Source organism: Brassica rapa, chromosome A03, assembly GCF_000309985.2.
Source record: "Brassica rapa cultivar Chiifu-401-42 chromosome A03, CAAS_Brap_v3.01, whole genome shotgun sequence".
In the NCBI taxonomy this organism is placed as follows: Eukaryota; Viridiplantae; Streptophyta; class Magnoliopsida; order Brassicales; family Brassicaceae; genus Brassica; species Brassica rapa.
The window spans coordinates 23,720,176-23,736,559 of record NC_024797.2 but is presented as its reverse complement, the minus strand read 5'-3'; the positions used below and the strand labels follow the sequence as shown (position 1 = coordinate 23,736,559).

The following is a 16,384-nucleotide window of genomic DNA, read 5'->3' as shown; positions in this document are numbered from 1 at the left end:
CACCATATTAGTTGGATTAACGTTGAATTTTGATTTCCATTATTGGAATTGGTAATCTGAATTTTTTAGCAAAACGAGTAATAAATAATTATATGAAAAATGAAAAATCTAATGGTCAGAAAACATAATTTACACGTGTGGGTAATAAAGAGATGACCACAAAAAATTGACCATTTATGAAAAGCATCATGTCATATGAATGTACTCCCATCCTTTATAAATTCTTCTTGATCACCGTTACGTTTACGTACAACCCTAAACATTTATCCAAAAACTTTATAATAAACATTTCTTCTTCTCCCTAACTTTTTTTTCTCTCCCTAACTTTTTCCATAGTTGAACACTTAGTACTTAGACTATCCACAGTGAAAACATCCAGTGCCGTGCGAAGAGTTTTAGGGGCGTAAGGCAAGTTCTAAAAATAAATTTATTTACAACGGTAATAAAAATTTTTTTGTAATATGATATATTATTTTCACCAAATACACAAGTCTAATACTGTAAAAGAATAAATTTATAAAGTAAATATGTTATATTATGTCATATAGAAAAAAAAATACATGAATTCAGAAAATGAATTAATTAATTTTCGTAGAAATATTTTTTTTTACATAAGTCTAAACCATAAGATTATATATTATTTAAAATTTTAGGACCCTAAAAACATTCATATTAATCGGGGGCCTGAGGCGAATGCCTTTTTCAATACACTGTAGGCACGCCTCTGAAAACATCTAATAGAAACTCTCATAAATAATAGTATTACGAAGAAGACCATGATTAAACTTAATCTTTTAAATTTTAACTAAAAAAAATTAAAAATCGTCTCTTAAATAAAATATATAAGAACTGTTTCTTAGCCAAAAAGTGTTAAAAAACAAAAAAAATGTCAAATCATGAATAAAAAATCTCATCTAATAAATCGAAGTCAATCATGCCCAGCGTTTCACCTCCACCTCCCTCTTTCCCTCCCAATAACCGTTTCTTAGCCGAAAAGTGTTAGAAAATAAAAAAATATCAAATCATGAATAAAAAACCTCATCTAATAAATCGAAGTCAATCATACCCAGCGTCTCACCTCCCCCCCCAAACGAGAATGCCCTTAAGGATGTCTTCACCTTGCGGAAAAGTGGCCCGTTGGTTTTTTTCTTATAATCAACACCATACATAAAGATACATTCTATTCGTTCCTTTAACTATTAAAAATGGTTCATGCTAAAAATACCATAGTTGAAAGTTTTTTTAATATCTTTTTAGGGGCTCTTTGATACCAATTTGCTTGTTAGCAGACTGGGATTCAAGTTTCTTGTATCGCTTTTACATTACTTCATCGTAAGGAAAATCACATTCTTAGCAAAAATAAAATAAAAATAAAATGACATATACGCGAAGACATTCATACATACATACATACACCTAACTTGGCAGAAAAGGAGATTTCTTGATGGAACCATTCATAAGTATTAGAATTGTTAAAATTATGTTGCCACAACGACAAAAAGGGTATATTTAGATTTTAAGTTTTAACTAATCAAAAATTGTGAATATTATAATTATATACTCCGTACTATGTACTCTTTATACAATAATAGTATTTGTCTATTTTGGTCAACTTAATGAGGATATACCTAATATGTATCTCTACGGCTGTCTAACGATTGTTTGAGTGGGGACAAACACATTCTTCACAATAACATTTGTTTAGTTACTTTGTTAATTAGTTCAGATTCTAGTTGGGGTGTTGAACAACTCACTATGCTGTATAATTAAACATCACATTAATTTTTAAAATGATTACAATAAGATTTTTAAAATGATTCTTTGCCTCAGAGTAGTTTTCTAAAACATTAAAACTGGGACTCTCTAACCTTTGAGAAACAAAAATATATAATATGTTTTTAATTGTTGATACGGTCATTTGGGTCAAGCGTTGCGGATCTAGCGGAACAAGTGGATCGAGCGGAACAAGAGTGGATTGAGCGTTTCAAGTGGTACAGTGCGGATCAAGCGGATCTAGCAGTTTAAAACATATGTCTGAATGACAAAAACGGATAAAAAGTGGTCTAAAGTACTGTACAAGTTTAAATTGCCGTATATAATTTTGTAAGGTTATTTATTTTCATAATTAAAAGAGTTATTTTTAAAAGTATTTTCTAAATAAATAACGAAATTATACACAATATAATAGAACATTATTTTAAACCTATATATTATTCTTTTGAGTTTTAACATGAGTTAATATATGCATAATTGGTGTATTATCAATTATAGTCTTAACCTAAAATTATAAAAGCTGAATATTCTTAATAGTTGTATGTATACTTTAGATATTCTAGTTATTTAATACATAATATTCGGCTCTAATAGTATAAAACATTACCTATTTATATATTTGAAATATGAAATAAAAAAATTTCATACTATTGGAAAAAATTTAATATCTGGAATTTTATGATTTTATTTTGGACAAAATTGTAATTTTGTAAATTTTTTACATAACCAAAACATTTTCAAGAAATGACATATATATTTTAAAATCATAGTATTAATTAATAAATTCATAAGAACCACTCGAAACACTCTAACTTTGTTGCGTAACTATAGACGGTTCACAATTTTTATTCACATATTTGAACTGCATGTGATTCAACAATATTTAATTAATTAATAAAGTGGATCAATTACTACTGGTTGAAATAAAATGGTGAATGGAGAAATATGTTGTGTGCGAAACGCATACGTGTGTCCTCCGTCTTTAGCTCGTCTTCCACTCAGAGTAGTTTTCTAAAACATTAAAACTGGGACTCTCTAACCTTTGAGAAACAAAAATATATAATATGTTTTTAATTGTTGATACGGCCCTTTGGCGACTGATTATGCATCATTATTTAATCGTATGTGGACTTGCTTGTTCTTGACTATGAAAACATATATTAGTCATTGCATGAAGCTGATGCCTTACTCATTTGATCTATAAAAATATGAAGGGAACCAGGTTCAGAAAAGCAAAGCTTGAACTATATTATTCTGATACTTCTATTTAAATAGCCTAAAAAATCAACTAATTTCGTCAAACCTAAGTGATATTTTTGTTAAAAATTAAGTTCAATAAAACACTGATGTAAAGCATATTGAATATGCTCATTGTTTAGGATTATTACTTCTTCCTAGAATTTTTGGCGTTTCAAATATAAAATATTGAAAAATATTTTTAATTTTATTGAAAACTGTATAACTATTTATAACTTACTGTATTCATAAGTTAAATATTTTTTAATTTATTTTTAGATAAAAATAACTTTTATAATGAAAAATACTTTTTAGATAAAATAATGTTTTCAGTATTTATGTTTTAATCATCATATATTTTAGAATAAAGGGATATATTAGCTAAAAATACAGCTTGCCGAATTTAATTTTGACGAATCAGCCAAATAATATTCAAACGATAGGTTTTCATATATCAGAACAAATTGTACAGTGTAACATCATGTATTAGGTTCATAAATTAACAGACGATCGATTTGATGTTTGTAGAAATCAAATCTATGTATCAAACTATAAACAAACTCCATTTATAAACCCTTCACCTAACCCAAAAAATTACTCAAACATCAACAAGGAAATCATCGCCACTTTAGAAACCAATTCTATTTTGAAACCTTTTACTCAGTAAAAAATAAATTTATCCAAATATCAATAAAGAAATTATCGCCATTTTAGAAATCAAATCTATATACCAAATTTTTTTCTTTTTAATCTATATACCAAACCATAAAATTTTCATTTTAAACCCTTCCCCAAGCAAAAAAAAAACTCATTCATCAACAAAAAATCACAATACAAGAAAGTCTGAATTGCATAAATAAACTAAAAACTAAAAAAAAAACTAAAAAAAGCAATAGAAACTATAAACAATCTGGTGTTTTTGGATGGAGCCTGTAACTCCAATCGAAATGGCTCATCTTGTGTGTGTTTTTTTTTGAAAAAGGGCATAAAACTCATCTTGTGTTTATATAGAGTTTTTGAGGAAACTGTGACTAATTATGAAGATGTGGTCAAAATCTTTACAAAATTGAAAAAGTTTATATATATTTTTTCATACAAATGATCGAGCTGATCGATCAATCAATCAGTGATCTTAATCATGCAATCTATTGGTCTCTTATTGTTTTTAGGAGGATGGTGATTAAACGGATGATCGATATTTATCCCATGCTCTCATGTTCATTCTATCGTAAAGTCAGACAGATTAATTTTTTTTTTATAGTAATTTAGACATTTTCATATCTAATTGTTGGAAAAGGAAATTTATATTTTCATGTACAAGTTTGAGAAAGATTGCCCCGTGGAAAATTAAAATTCCTTCTCTTAGATGTTAAGAAGACAGCTGACAAGAAGAAAAAAAAAGATGTTAAGAAGACAATGTATGAATGTATCTATGTCCGTTTTCATGGCCACGTGTGGACAAGCTGTGCACGTGCTGCCAGATGTTCGTTGAAAGCTTTACGAACCGTTGGATATACGATCTAACGGTCTAGAAAATCACTTCCTCAGCCATTCATAACTCAACCCCATTAAATTACCAAAAAATCAACTGGCCCCACATATCCTCTGTTTGAAGGGCAAGAATGTACGTTAAAACGGACCCCCTTGGTTCACCTAAAAGTCACAGCCACATGGCTGGTGAGACAGACATGCAGCTCCTGGGAATCGTCGATTTAATACAGATTCAACTCTAGATCTCTCCACGTGTCACCATTATAAAAAAACTCGTCACAGTCCCGTGACTTCAGAGTCACCCATATACTAAAACAGCTAAAAAGCCTTCTCATCGTCTTCCTCAAGCCTCCTCTTCTATAATCTCGCCATGAAAGCTCCGAGACACTGAAAACAAAATGGTTTCCGTGGAGGATTCGTTATCACATTCGAACTCAACCCGCTTCCAATCAACAACGAACTTCTACGGCTCACCTTCTTCCCCGTCGACGGAGAGGATACACCGTCAAGCTGGCCGGTCGATGAGAACGGTTAGATCTAACTTCTACCAAAGCGGAGACCAGTCCTGCTCATTCGTCGGCGACGAGTACCTTTCCGATTCCGTCGTCGACATGAGGCTCGGCGAGCTTGCTTCGAAGAACACCAACTCATCGCCCCATTCAAAAGCTTCCTCACTGATAGACGAAGTCTTCCTCGACATCTCTCAAGCGTTTAGCGATTTCTCCGCGTGTAGCAGCGATATCTCCGGTGAGCTTCATCGTCTCGCTTGCTTGCCGTCGCCGGACGTTAACGAGAACGTGGGAGTGCAGGATCCGGAGCCGTGTCTAGGGTTTCTGGAGAGGGAAAGCTTCTCCACGGAGATCATCGAGTGTATCTCGCCGGAAGATCTGCAGCCGACGGTGAAGCTCTGCGTCGACGGACTTCGCTCATCTTCCGTCGCTATTAAACGATCTGCCGCCGCGAAGCTGAGGCTCCTGGCGAAGAATCGTGCGGATAACCGTTTGTTGATTGGTGAATCTGGAGCTATTCAAGCTTTGATTCCGCTTCTTCGTTGCAACGATCCGTTGACGCAGGAGCATGCGGTTACAGCTCTGTTGAACCTCTCTCTTCACGATCAGAACAAATCTGTTATTGTTGCGGGAGGAGCTATCAAGCCGTTGGTGTGGGTGCTTAAGACGGGGACGGAGACTTCTAAGCAGAACGCTGCGTGCGCGTTGCTTAGCCTTGCGCTTGTGGAGGAGAACAAGAACTCGATTGGAGCGTGCGGTGCGATTCCGCCGCTTGTTTCTCTTATATTGAATGGATCTTGCAGGGGGAAGAAGGACGCGGTCACGACGCTTTACAAGCTTTGCACGCTTCGGCAGAATAAAGAGAGAGCGGTTGCAGCTGGAGCGGTGAAGCCGTTGGTGGAGCTTGTGGGGGAGGAAGGGACTGGGATGGCGGAGAAGGCGATGGTTGTTCTGAGTAGCTTGGCGGGGGTTGAGGAAGGTAAAGAGGCTATTGTTGAGGAAGGAGGGATTGTAGCGCTTGTGGAGGCGATTGAGGATGGATCGGTGAAAGGGAAAGAGTTTGCTGTGTTGACGTTGTTGCAGCTTTGTGGTGAGAGTGTTAGGAACCGTGGGTTGCTTGTGAGGGAAGGTGCGATTCCTCCGCTTGTGGGTCTTTCTCAGAGTGGCAGCGTTAGCGTTAGAGCTAAACGCAAGGTAAGAAGTTTACCTATCTTTTTCTTGTCTGGCTTTTTAACAGCTTGAGCGTTTGATGAATTGTCATTGTTTTTTGTTCTGCAGGCAGAAAGACTTCTGGGTTATCTTAGGGAGCCAAGGAAGGAGGGAAGTTCATCAAGCTCTTGAATGCATTTGCATGGTTCCTTTGAATGCAACCGTGTAGAGAGACCGTTTCCATCAGTCTAGTATGTATATACCGAGTGTATGTTTTGTATAGCGTCTTTGTGTAGACTGTGTAAGGAGATCAGATGAGTCTCATAAAATGTGACTGAGTTTGAGTTTGATCGCTAGTTTTTAAGGGGAGTGCTACTTGGATTACAAGTCTAGCACTCAAGTATGAGGGGTTGGAATATGCTGATTCTTTAAGGCAAATAGCTTGTAGCGTCGGCAAATACTACTTGTTCAAGAGCAAAACAATTTTAATCCATATTTCTTTGTCAATGATTGTTTGGCTATTTCTATGTGTGTTTGTGGATCTGTGTATGTGGGAGAGACGGTGGATTTGGATACGTATGCTTGCCTTTGAAGTTACCTTTGATGCTTTTTTTTTAACAACCACCTTTGATGTTGTCTGCTTTATTTATAGAAGTATGCTTTTGCAAACTTTTTTTTGGTAAATGACGCTAGTTGAGGTCAAATTACAGAGAATTTTGTATTAAATCATGTATTCTTTTGAGGTTTTAAAGAGTTCTTCTTGGTTGTTAAAAAAAAAAGAGTTCTTCTTGATACAATGTATTCCTTCAGACTCATAAAAAAGAAATTGGAATTGGTCGTAGTAATAATAAGAAAAGAGAGAAATTAAGACTTCATCTTAAGCTGTATCAACACCTTTGGCCTTGTTCCTCCGACGCAAGAGACTAGGCTTGTAGCCAGCCTCGAGCAACTTCTCGACCTCCTCAAACTGAAGTCCTTTAGTCTCAGGCACAAGCAGCCAAATGAAGAAGAGTCCAACCGTGGAGAAGCCAGCAAAGAGAAGGAAAGTCCCAGAAGAGCCGAGAGCATGTGTGAGTGAGAGAAAGCTCTCGCTCACAATCAGATTAGAGACCCAATTCGAGACCGCGGCTATACCTCCTCCAAGACCTCTATATCTAAGCGGATAGATCTCAGAGTTGACAATCCATGGGACAGTACCCATACCTGGTGCGTACACCACAATGTAAAGCCCCAAAAACACTATAGCCAAGAATCCAAACTTGCTTGGACACCCATCTTTGAAGTACGTTCTTCCCTTTGAGTGACACGTCGCCTTCATGTCGTCTGATAACACCACGCATGCTCCTGGCGCATACGGCTGTACTCCACTGGCACAGAACCCACATTCTGACCTGAGACACTTCATACAGTTCCACCCCGAGGGAGGAGCGTTTGGGGTCGCGAGCGGCGCAAACGCTGGACAAGTAGCGTTTGGAGAAAACGTGGTTGACTCCAATGCATCGATCTTGGGGGCATGAATGGCCGCTTGTGAGAACACCGTGGCTAAGATGATAAGACACGATATGATCCCAAACATAGAGATGATCATCAGCTTCCTTCTACCGTACCGATCCACAAACATCATGCTCACAATCGAACCAATCGCGTTCAGACCAGAAGTTATAAGAGACAAAGCCATCGCTGTACTGTTGGAAGCGTAGCCAGCGAACTGCACAATGGAGGGACTGTAATACATCACCGTGTTGATCCCCACAAACTGCTGCGCCACCTGGACCGTAACACCAGCGGCTAGTCCACGTCGGACGACAGGGTTCGCAAACGCTCCTTTGAGTTTCGCGCCGAAACTATCTCCGATAATAGCCTCGTCCGCCTTCTCTGCCTCCACAGACACTCTCAACGCCTCCATCTCCGCCTCCACCTCCTCCGCCGGGTAAATCCTCTCGAGAATCGCTCTCGACTCCGCAACCCTGTCTTTTCTATACAACCACCGTGGAGACTCCGGTAAAGACAGCATCAACACAAACTGAATTATCGCCGGAACACCCGCAACTCCCAGCATCCACCTCCATGTTCCCGGTGTCTGTTAAATCATAACATTTTCAAATCAAAACCAGAGTGAAAGTGAAAATATCAAATGTAAATGTATTCATCAACTTAACCATAACCGGAAGTAATTTAAATAAACCGGAAACTGAACCAATGAACTTAACCATAACAAGTTTGAAGCTTCACGTTTACTTACGTGGACAAAGGCGAGATTAATGAGATAAGAGAAGAACTGTCCCCCGGTGATGAGAAGACCGTTGGTACTAACAAGCGCTCCTCTAATCCTCGCCGGAGAAGCTTCCGATATGTAAAGCGGCGACGTCATCGACGCCATACCAACGCCGAACCCGACGAAGATTCTTCCGACGATGATCACCCAAGGAGCCGGAGCAAACGCCATGACGATGGCGCCGATCAGGAAAAGCACGTCGGCGATCAAGATCGACATCCTCCTGCCGAACCTATCGTTGATCCATCCTCCGACGGCTGCTCCGACGATGGCTCCGGCCACCGCCATGCTGACGATCGTCGACTGAAGCCATGTTTTCTTGTCGACTTCGTCGAAATCCTCTTTGATGAAGAGAAGAGCGCCGGAGATGACGCCGGTGTCGTAGCCGAAGAGAAGACCTCCGATTCCGGCGGAGAAGGCGAGGCGCATGATGTAAGGCGTCTTCCATGTTGTTCTCCAGCACTCTGTGAACTCTGTTTTGTCTGCTTTGGCTATTCCTCCTTCCACCATCTTTGTCTGAAACTCTGCTTTATCTCAATGTAATGAAAAAGAGATTCTCTTATGCCTGCGACCAATACTAGAAATGTTAATAAGATAGAGAGATATAGACGAATATCGAATCTTGAATTTTCCATACATTAAAGCTTTTGAGATTTTTATTTTGTTCCTTTCCCATTCAAGTATATTATAAGATCAAAATCGTCAACCGAAAATCATCATTTGAAGTTTGAACAAATTGTCGAGTCGCACTAGAGAGTTAATTATTCACAGAAAAGAATAATGTTACGGTTGTGTAAGACGAGAGGATAGATATAGAAGATGAGATGAATTGGATAAGATTCTCTTAAGTGGGACCCACATAGACTAATCCCCTTTGACTATGTATCTCGTGTAATAAATGTTGGGACAGTTGGGTCCGAATTTCACGAAATTCTTGACAAAAATGAAAAAGATGAATCTTTAAAACGTTGATTATCGTTACATTTTCTGAAAATGTTAATATTTTGTTGTGTTCAAACAAAAAAAAAAGAAAAGAAAAGTTAATATTTTGTTGACCCTGCTAGAAAGTTATCAACTCAATTTATTTTGCAGTGGATTGATTATTGGATCACAAGATTTCTTTCTGTTTCAAGAGATTAGCACAAGATATTTTTCTGATGTTAGTTACTTATTGTATAATTAGTAAAAAAAAGTTATTTTTTCAACTTACATCATCAGCCAGATGATTTACAAAGCAGCGGAAATTTACCTGGTCAATATAACAGTGAGTCTTCGAAATCTCAGTCCTTGTTTTAATACAAAAAACTCCTGAAAGATGATGAGTGTTTGTGTTTCAAACAAAATAACTAATGCTCATGTCTTAAGGTATATATAGAGAAGACACTAAGGTTGAAAATGCTAAATTTAGAGATAGAAAGAGACAGTTTATGGTAAACAAGTGGTCAATATCCAGTAAATAAGGATTAACTTTAGCTGCACATGTGGGATAAGAACAATTCACTGGAAAATGGTCATGTTTGTGGTTGTGTTTTCTTCTCAATTTCCCTTGGTTAAATTAACTGTTGTTCCTCAATCTGTGTAGTGTTAGTTAGAAACTGTAATAGTTTGACCTGCCCATTATTGGCATATTAACAACACAAGTCAATTCTATAAAAAAATCAAGTTGAAATTAAAAACGAATGTCTTCGCACGAGGAGCAAATGACATGAAACATCATTAGACGTTGAATTTCTATTATCCACAAAGTATTATTTGAGTTCAGTGCTGTTAAATTAACCATCACTATTACAATAAAAACACGTTCATCATCTTGGTAATAAGCACTATATTAAGTTACTAATCTTCAATATTTATATCTTTATATTGTTTGGTTCAAACCCACAGAACAATACTTTTAGCTCCAACGTACAGTATAACATGCTTATAATAAAAAGGATAAATTGTCAAGAGTGGGATTTGAACCCACGCCCTTTCGGACCCGCACCTGAAGCGGGCGCCTTAGACCAACTCGGCCATCTTGACATTTGTTCATTTGCGCCGCTAACTTATATATTGATCTAACCAAAACATAGAACATAATGGAAAGTGATTCACGTTGCTCTGTTCCGACAAGATATGAAGTGAAGTAGTGATCTGACTATTTGCATAAAACAAAACATAATCAAAGAGAAGAGAAGACTGTTTTGAACTTAATTGTTGAACTTCAGGTTTCCTTTTCTTATAGACTCTGGAGCATTATACAAGAGATGACTAGGGATGTTGGCTTAATTGTACCTGGTTGGCTATGCTTAATCGTCTAACAACATGTGACCGTATGGCTCACTGGAATGCAGGGATAGACACCACTTGTGTGCACTGTTCTCAGCATCAAGAAACCCGAAACATCTTTTCTTTTCATGTGGATACTCTTTTGCAGTGTGGCACAAGCTAACAAGTACTATTCTGGGCGACGAGTATACTTCACAGTGGGAAGAACTAGTTGATTATGTATCAAAGGAAACGACGCCTAAGACCCAGATCTTCCTTGTTCGTTATGTGTTTCAGGCCACTGTATACATGATTTGGAGAGAGAGAAACGCTCGGAAACATGGGACAAACCATGCTCGGCTGCAACCATGTACAACCTGTCGACGAATGAACTGAGAGTTGGAAGATACCAAGATAGTTTCCAACAATAGATAGGAGCTATCTCTTCATCTTAATTCGAAAAAAGTTTTCTTCACGTGATAGATAGAAGTTGTTTTTTTTTTTCTTTGAAACACAGATAGAAGTTGTTTAAATACAAAGTTTACACGTGATGTAAAACAGTATATTTTTCTTTTGAATCAAATTTAACATTTTATTCAGAAAAAAAGATGTGGACTTATATCCAGATGAAGTATCACTTGTTTTCCTGTTTCATAGATTGGTTTGTTATCTTGTCGGGATTCTTTGTGATCTAAACAGGTTGCAGTTAGCTGACAGAATTGGATATTGTAGCAATCTGTCTAACCGTCTTACATGGAATCCTGTGATGATGGAGAAAGTCATAGAGTCTGCCGTCGTTCAGACACAAGTTATGGTTTGGATGGATAAGAATTTATTGGTTATAGTTTATGGGTTTAGCTGAAGAATGTGAATTTCATTTTGGAAAATTCCATAGGTCATAAGAGAACCGCTATAGCTCCATAAATAATATCCATATATATATATATAAGGGGAATAAAGGAGATGACTCAGTGGTGGCTAGTGATATTTTAGGTTCGATTCTGCCAGCAAGTTACTTCAGCTGAACTCAGAAGAGGGAGCATTATATCCTCATCGTCATCTCCACACCCCAAACTCATCAAGCATAAAAAAAAAGGTTTAAAAATCAAAGCGGTGGGTGATTGGTAAAAGAAAAACTCTAATTAAAAGCTTATCCAATAAAGAGAAGGCTCAGTTCAGTGGGAGTATCGACACAGAAACGAATCTCGGTAAGAATGGGCCCATTCAAAATGCAGCCAATAAATGGGAAAAAAAGTAAGTTGCTTTCATTGAGAGTTGAACTCAAGACCTCCCGCTTACTAAACGGGTGCTCTAACCAACTGAGCTATGAAAGCTTGACGTGTGTGTGTTTTAAAGACCCTAACAATTTCTTTGAATCTATGGTGGCCATTATGTTAAGTAAGAACATGACTTGGTGCAACAAGTCATGTTTGTTGAAACCTGTTTATCTTTACCAAAACTTATCCTATTAAAACTTTGATTTCCACATATGCTCTTCGTTCCCTTGTTTCATTTGAATTTAGAACTGTTAGATTTATAAATGTCAGTCCTATACATTTGTTGTGATGTGTTCTAAACAAATCTCAGTCAGAAATTGAACATTCATGTATTATATATGTATAGTAACCTTTTTATGATGGTCGATCTTGTATCAGCTCTAATTGTTTCAGAGACATACTTTGCTTTATGTAAGGATTAATAGCATAGCTAGTGAACAATCATATCTATCTCGAAGCCTTGGGGGAAGACAGATTGCTGTTTTTTCAAAAAAAAAAAGACAGATTGCTGTTCTGGAATATATTAACCATCGGATTCATTTGATGATGTATCACTCAAATTTGAAAACTTATATATCAATTCACATGCAGATACATATAAACAACCAAATCAAAAATTGTTTCTACTTACTACTACCAGTGGTTTTTTTTTCTTGGTCGAGTCCATTGTGATATATTAGTGGCACATGTTTTGTTGCAAAATTCAACACTGAAATAAGCTTTGAAATTGCGTTACGAAATTTCACTTTTTGCGTTAACAATCAAAATGATGTATGTAATGTATCCCCCTTGTGTACTGTAAAACAAAATTGGTGAGCTTCAAAGATGTCTCCAAAAAGATAATGTGTTCACTTTTACAAACACGCTAACATTATCATATGAGGCTCTTGTTCAAGTTTGTGAACTCCACTGAAGCTTGAGTCCTGTTGACACAAAGAAGAAGAAAAGCAGCTAGTAAGTTTAATGTTACATGAGAGAAACAAAAGGTGACTGAATGTGTTAATCATCAATCTCAACCCTTTTAAAAATAATTTGCAGGCTATATAACGAACCTTATGTTGGTGAATGTTGTGACAACAACCCCTCCTGCTGTCCCTTTGATCTCACCAGTCGTTTCACTCGACTCAGACGCAGCCCACTTGACATTGCACCTGTTCATTTCCACCAATCACACACATCTAATCAAAACCTCTCTTTAAGTATATGTGAGTTAATTAGCTATAGCTTAATTAATTACGTCTTGTCATTGCGTTTGTCCCTCCAGTACTGCTGCTAGCTTCTGCACCATTAGTACTCCACTTTCTCAGTGTCCTCGCCAGATGCTTCACACGGCTAAGCCGTATCGTCCCCACCAGTTTACCGAACTCCTCCACTGATATTCCCACACCTTACAACCACATACATTTGTCACACTTACACAACTATACAATTCCATTAGTTAATTAAATAGATTTTGTGAGAGCCTCACTCTGATCAGAATCAACCAACGGGACAGTACTGCTGTCTCCAGATTGAATAGGTGAGGCCACTGCTAACTGGCTCCCTTCTCCGGCGAGTTCTTGGATCTGAGAGCCGATGCGGCTCACCTCAGCTCTCTGCCTTCGTAGCTGATAATTCTTGCGGCGGCGAGCTAAATGCCTCTCCCTCTCATCCTGGCTCATAGACTGTCTTCTCTCTCTATCCCTTAGACGCCGCCTCTCCATCTCCTTCTCCTTCCTGATTTTCCTCGATTCATCCCTCTCTTCCTCCATTCTATCTCACTCGCAGCTGCTCACAATTCAAAGAAAACGGATCCAACATTACATTTGCATGTGAAACCCTAAGGTAACACTACTTGACGAACACGTAACGTAACAGACGAGACGTGATTTGGCGAAATCAAGAAACGAATCTTATTAACCAAAGACTATCCAAAAACACACATGTTACACGGAAAGCATATATACGAGGCAGGCACTCGAGAGTGGATCAGAGAACTACACAAAGGGGTGACTGATTCCGATATTGAAAAAATAGGAAACGGAAAAAACGAAGGGACAATGATTCTCTCTACAACTGACCTGAACATACGACGGCGATCAAGGGAATGAAGAGGAGGAGGAGGATTCGACGAACGTTTCTTTCTCCCTACAAATACTTTCCATATCACTTCTTATTTGCTTATTTATATATCATTCCATTTATTTACTTGTTTGATCATTTTTTTTTTTACTTTTTTACAATAAAGTGGGATTTTCTCTTAATAAGAGCATTTTACTTTTAATGAAAAAATATATTTGTGTGTTTAAGCATATCTTAAAGATGAAAAATACAATATTTCGTTTTAATTTGTAAGTAAATTACCGTCGGCAAATGAGTTAATAATGTAGCTACCAGTAGATGATAGTACACTACAACCGAACTCATTCATATTCAAGAGGAAAGGTAGTGGGATTCGATTCCCAAGGAGATAAGTGATAGCATTCTTTTCGGTAATATAAGGTCAATAGGGACTAATACACCACGAAATGAATCATAAATTCATCAGACCTCGAAAACTTATCTGCATTGTAACCAATCAACTGTACAAAACGATGGTGAAGATGTGGCCATTAGACTCTAGTGAAGAGCAATATGAAAAGATAAAGATAAAGGGCAGGTCTTATATTGAGTTATATTTAGACTTTACTGAGTTTAACAATCAGATTTGATTTCACTCATTTTGATTAATGATCTTTTAGATGTCTTTATTTAAATTAGTTGATTTTATATATACAGTTAATATTTGGACATGTATGTCACAGCCTCACAGGCTCTAATTATGACCATCACCATTTTCATTTTAACAACTTAGGGCATAATGTAGTCCTATCACTTAAGACTGCAATGTACACTATAAAGGTATGCATGCACACCGCAAAACCCGCATTGAAACCCAAAACCATAAACATCCAGAGAAATTGATGTAACTAGTCACTTTTTTGAGTATAAAAGTTGAACAAAAGAGAAAGAGTCATGACATGAAAGAAGAATCCAAACACTACGAGGGGGAGAGAAGAATTGAAGGAAAAAGAAGGTTTTGCTTATCCAAAGAAAGGTCTCGGACACATCACTCGTTGAATACATCATGTTCAGAAGCTGCACTACAACTATAACCAAATCCAAACAAGCCACATGTGAAGAATCGCCTCAAGGACTCTTCTTATACTCCAACTATAAGTATTTTCATCACAAACAACAACTAACTACCCCCAATACAGCAAGTGAATTCAAACCTTAATGTCAAACAGAGATGCCGAAAGCTAGCTTACCCACAAAACCCAAAAAAAAAGGATTTCAAATCAAGGCAGAGACTGAATATTTCAAGACTAACATTCCTAGGCAAAGTTAGATAGATAGTGAGCACCAATACCATGAACTGAGGCAGAATCAGTCTGAGAGACTCAAGTGCAACTGCTCCCTTGTTCATCAATCCCTCCCTCTGCAAACCAATACTTACACTAAACAAGATCCTACCAGATAGTCTAAATCCTCATTGCAACATAACAATCACAGAACCGTTCACACATTAGCGAGAAAGCTCAGTTTTTTTTTTATTAACCATAAGTCATCATAACAGACAAACAGAGGCAAACAAACGTATCCTCAAAACAGCAATAATATCAGAGAAAAAAAACTCAATCCAATTACAAGAAAAAAGATTGTTTTTTTTTTAAAACAAACAGAGACCCAGGAAAGCCCCTAGATTTCAATTGAACGAACCACCACGCTTCTGGTGACTAGCCGCGACCTCGCCTTCGTTAGGGAAAAAGCCCATGAGCCTCCCCGCGGAGTTCTGGTAAGCGTACATGAACCCTCCCATGAGTCCGATCAGTCCTCCCGTCACCATCGACGGTCCCTTGATCCCTGGCTTGATCCCTACCACATCGCCAAAATCCAAATCAAAGCCCACTCCAACAAAGATTGATTGATTAAACCAATGAAATGCAAAAGTTTCAAGAGGTGGACCTGATAGGTAGCCGACGGTGACGGAAACGCCGGTGATGGTGGAGAAACGGAGGTAATCGAGGACGCTGAAGTTTCCGACGACTTTCGTGAATGGAGGGTTCCGATCGACGACGGGGTACTGGGGCTTCTCCAAGGCGGTGATGTCAGTGTTCATCTTCGATCGATCTGCGAATCTCTGCTACGAGCTGTGAATCTATCTTCTTCTCTCTCTCTCTCTCTTAGGTTTATTCAATTGCAACAGAAGCAGGGGGAGACTCTGTTTCGTTTAGAGGCTTCTCTCCGACCCAGAAACTTCTTTGTTGGGCTCTTGGATCTTTGGCCCATTTAAGGATGGAGCGTCAACCACTGATTAGATTCTCTTTTGCAGAAGTTAAGCTTTAAACCGTGCCTAAACTAGAGATCAGACGAGTCTCAATTAAGCCTTTGGCTCATTAATATGG

At 37.7% G+C, this 16,384-nt stretch overlaps 4 protein-coding genes and 3 non-coding genes across 8 annotated transcripts; 1 reads left to right on the top strand and 6 right to left on the bottom strand.

Annotated features, from left to right (window-relative positions):
* The first annotated feature begins 4,421 nt into the window (after nt 1-4,421).
* Nucleotides 4,422-6,668, top strand: LOC103860854 (U-box domain-containing protein 4). The gene is made up of 2 exons (XM_009138526.3): nt 4,422-6,203; nt 6,288-6,668. The coding sequence occupies exons 1-2, from the start codon at nt 4,899-4,901 to the stop codon at nt 6,348-6,350; spliced, it is 1,368 nt and encodes a 455-aa protein (XP_009136774.1). The 5' UTR covers nt 4,422-4,898; the 3' UTR covers nt 6,351-6,668.
* Nucleotides 6,669-6,894: 226 nt separating this feature from the next.
* Nucleotides 6,895-9,284, bottom strand: LOC103860855 (inositol transporter 4). 2 transcript variants are annotated; one of them, XM_009138527.3, is made up of 3 exons: nt 9,071-9,284; nt 8,401-8,998; nt 6,895-8,238 (listed from the first exon to the last, which is right to left on the bottom strand). In XM_009138527.3, exons 2-3 carry the CDS (start codon nt 8,941-8,943, stop codon nt 7,036-7,038), a joined length of 1,746 nt encoding a protein of 581 aa, XP_009136775.1. In that variant the 5' UTR covers nt 8,944-8,998; nt 9,071-9,284; the 3' UTR covers nt 6,895-7,035. The 2 variants fall into 2 exon arrangements, with proteins under 2 accessions (XP_009136775.1, XP_033144762.1); XM_033288871.1 differs by having other exon boundaries at nt 8,401-8,996; nt 9,067-9,264.
* Nucleotides 8,953-15,561, bottom strand: LOC103860853. Its single transcript, XM_009138524.3, has 6 exons — nt 15,349-15,561; nt 14,018-15,289; nt 13,426-13,724; nt 13,195-13,344; nt 13,010-13,108; nt 8,953-12,880 (listed from the first exon to the last, which is right to left on the bottom strand). Exons 3-5 carry the CDS (start codon nt 13,706-13,708, stop codon nt 13,011-13,013), a joined length of 531 nt encoding a protein of 176 aa, XP_009136772.1. The 5' UTR covers nt 13,709-13,724; nt 14,018-15,289; nt 15,349-15,561; the 3' UTR covers nt 8,953-12,880; nt 13,010.
* On the bottom strand, nt 10,375-10,455 carry TRNAL-CAG. Its single transcript has one exon. It is a non-coding gene; the product is annotated as a tRNA-Leu (tRNA).
* On the bottom strand, nt 11,645-11,744 carry LOC117133103. The gene has a single exon (XR_004456944.1). It is a non-coding gene; the product is annotated as a small nucleolar RNA R30/Z108 (small nucleolar RNA).
* TRNAT-AGU lies at nt 11,941-12,014 on the bottom strand. Its single transcript has one exon. It is a non-coding gene; the product is annotated as a tRNA-Thr (tRNA).
* On the bottom strand, nt 15,505-16,204 carry LOC103860852 (NADH-ubiquinone oxidoreductase 20.9 kDa subunit). Its single transcript, XM_018657119.2, has 3 exons — nt 15,945-16,204; nt 15,683-15,854; nt 15,505-15,648 (listed from the first exon to the last, which is right to left on the bottom strand). The coding sequence occupies exons 1-2, from the start codon at nt 16,096-16,098 to the stop codon at nt 15,685-15,687; spliced, it is 324 nt and encodes a 107-aa protein (XP_018512635.1). The 5' UTR covers nt 16,099-16,204; the 3' UTR covers nt 15,505-15,648; nt 15,683-15,684.
* Nucleotides 16,205-16,384: the final 180 nt, after the last annotated feature.

Coding starts and splice junctions, on each gene's coding strand:
- LOC103860854 (XM_009138526.3), top strand. CDS start 4,899: ATGGTTTCCGTGGAGGATTCGTTATCACATTCGAACTCAACCCGCTTC. Junction 6,204..6,287: donor GCGTTAGAGCTAAACGCAAG/GTAAGAAGTTTA, acceptor TTTGTTCTGCAG/GCAGAAAGACTTCTGGGTTA.
- LOC103860852 (XM_018657119.2), bottom strand. CDS start 16,098: ATGAACACTGACATCACCGCCTTGGAGAAGCCCCAGTACCCCGTCGTC. Junction 15,855..15,944: donor CACCGTCGGCTACCTATCAG/GTCCACCTCTTG, acceptor GCGATGTGGTAG/GGATCAAGCCAGGGATCAAG.
- LOC103860853 (XM_009138524.3), bottom strand. CDS start 13,708: ATGGAGGAAGAGAGGGATGAATCGAGGAAAATCAGGAAGGAGAAGGAG. Junction 13,345..13,425: donor GTTGGTTGATTCTGATCAGA/GTGAGGCTCTCA, acceptor TGTGGTTGTAAG/GTGTGGGAATATCAGTGGAG. Junction 13,109..13,194: donor GACAAACGCAATGACAAGAC/GTAATTAATTAA, acceptor GGAAATGAACAG/GTGCAATGTCAAGTGGGCTG.
- LOC103860855 (XM_009138527.3), bottom strand. CDS start 8,943: ATGGTGGAAGGAGGAATAGCCAAAGCAGACAAAACAGAGTTCACAGAG. Junction 8,239..8,400: donor TTAATCTCGCCTTTGTCCAC/GTAAGTAAACGT, acceptor ATGATTTAACAG/ACACCGGGAACATGGAGGTG.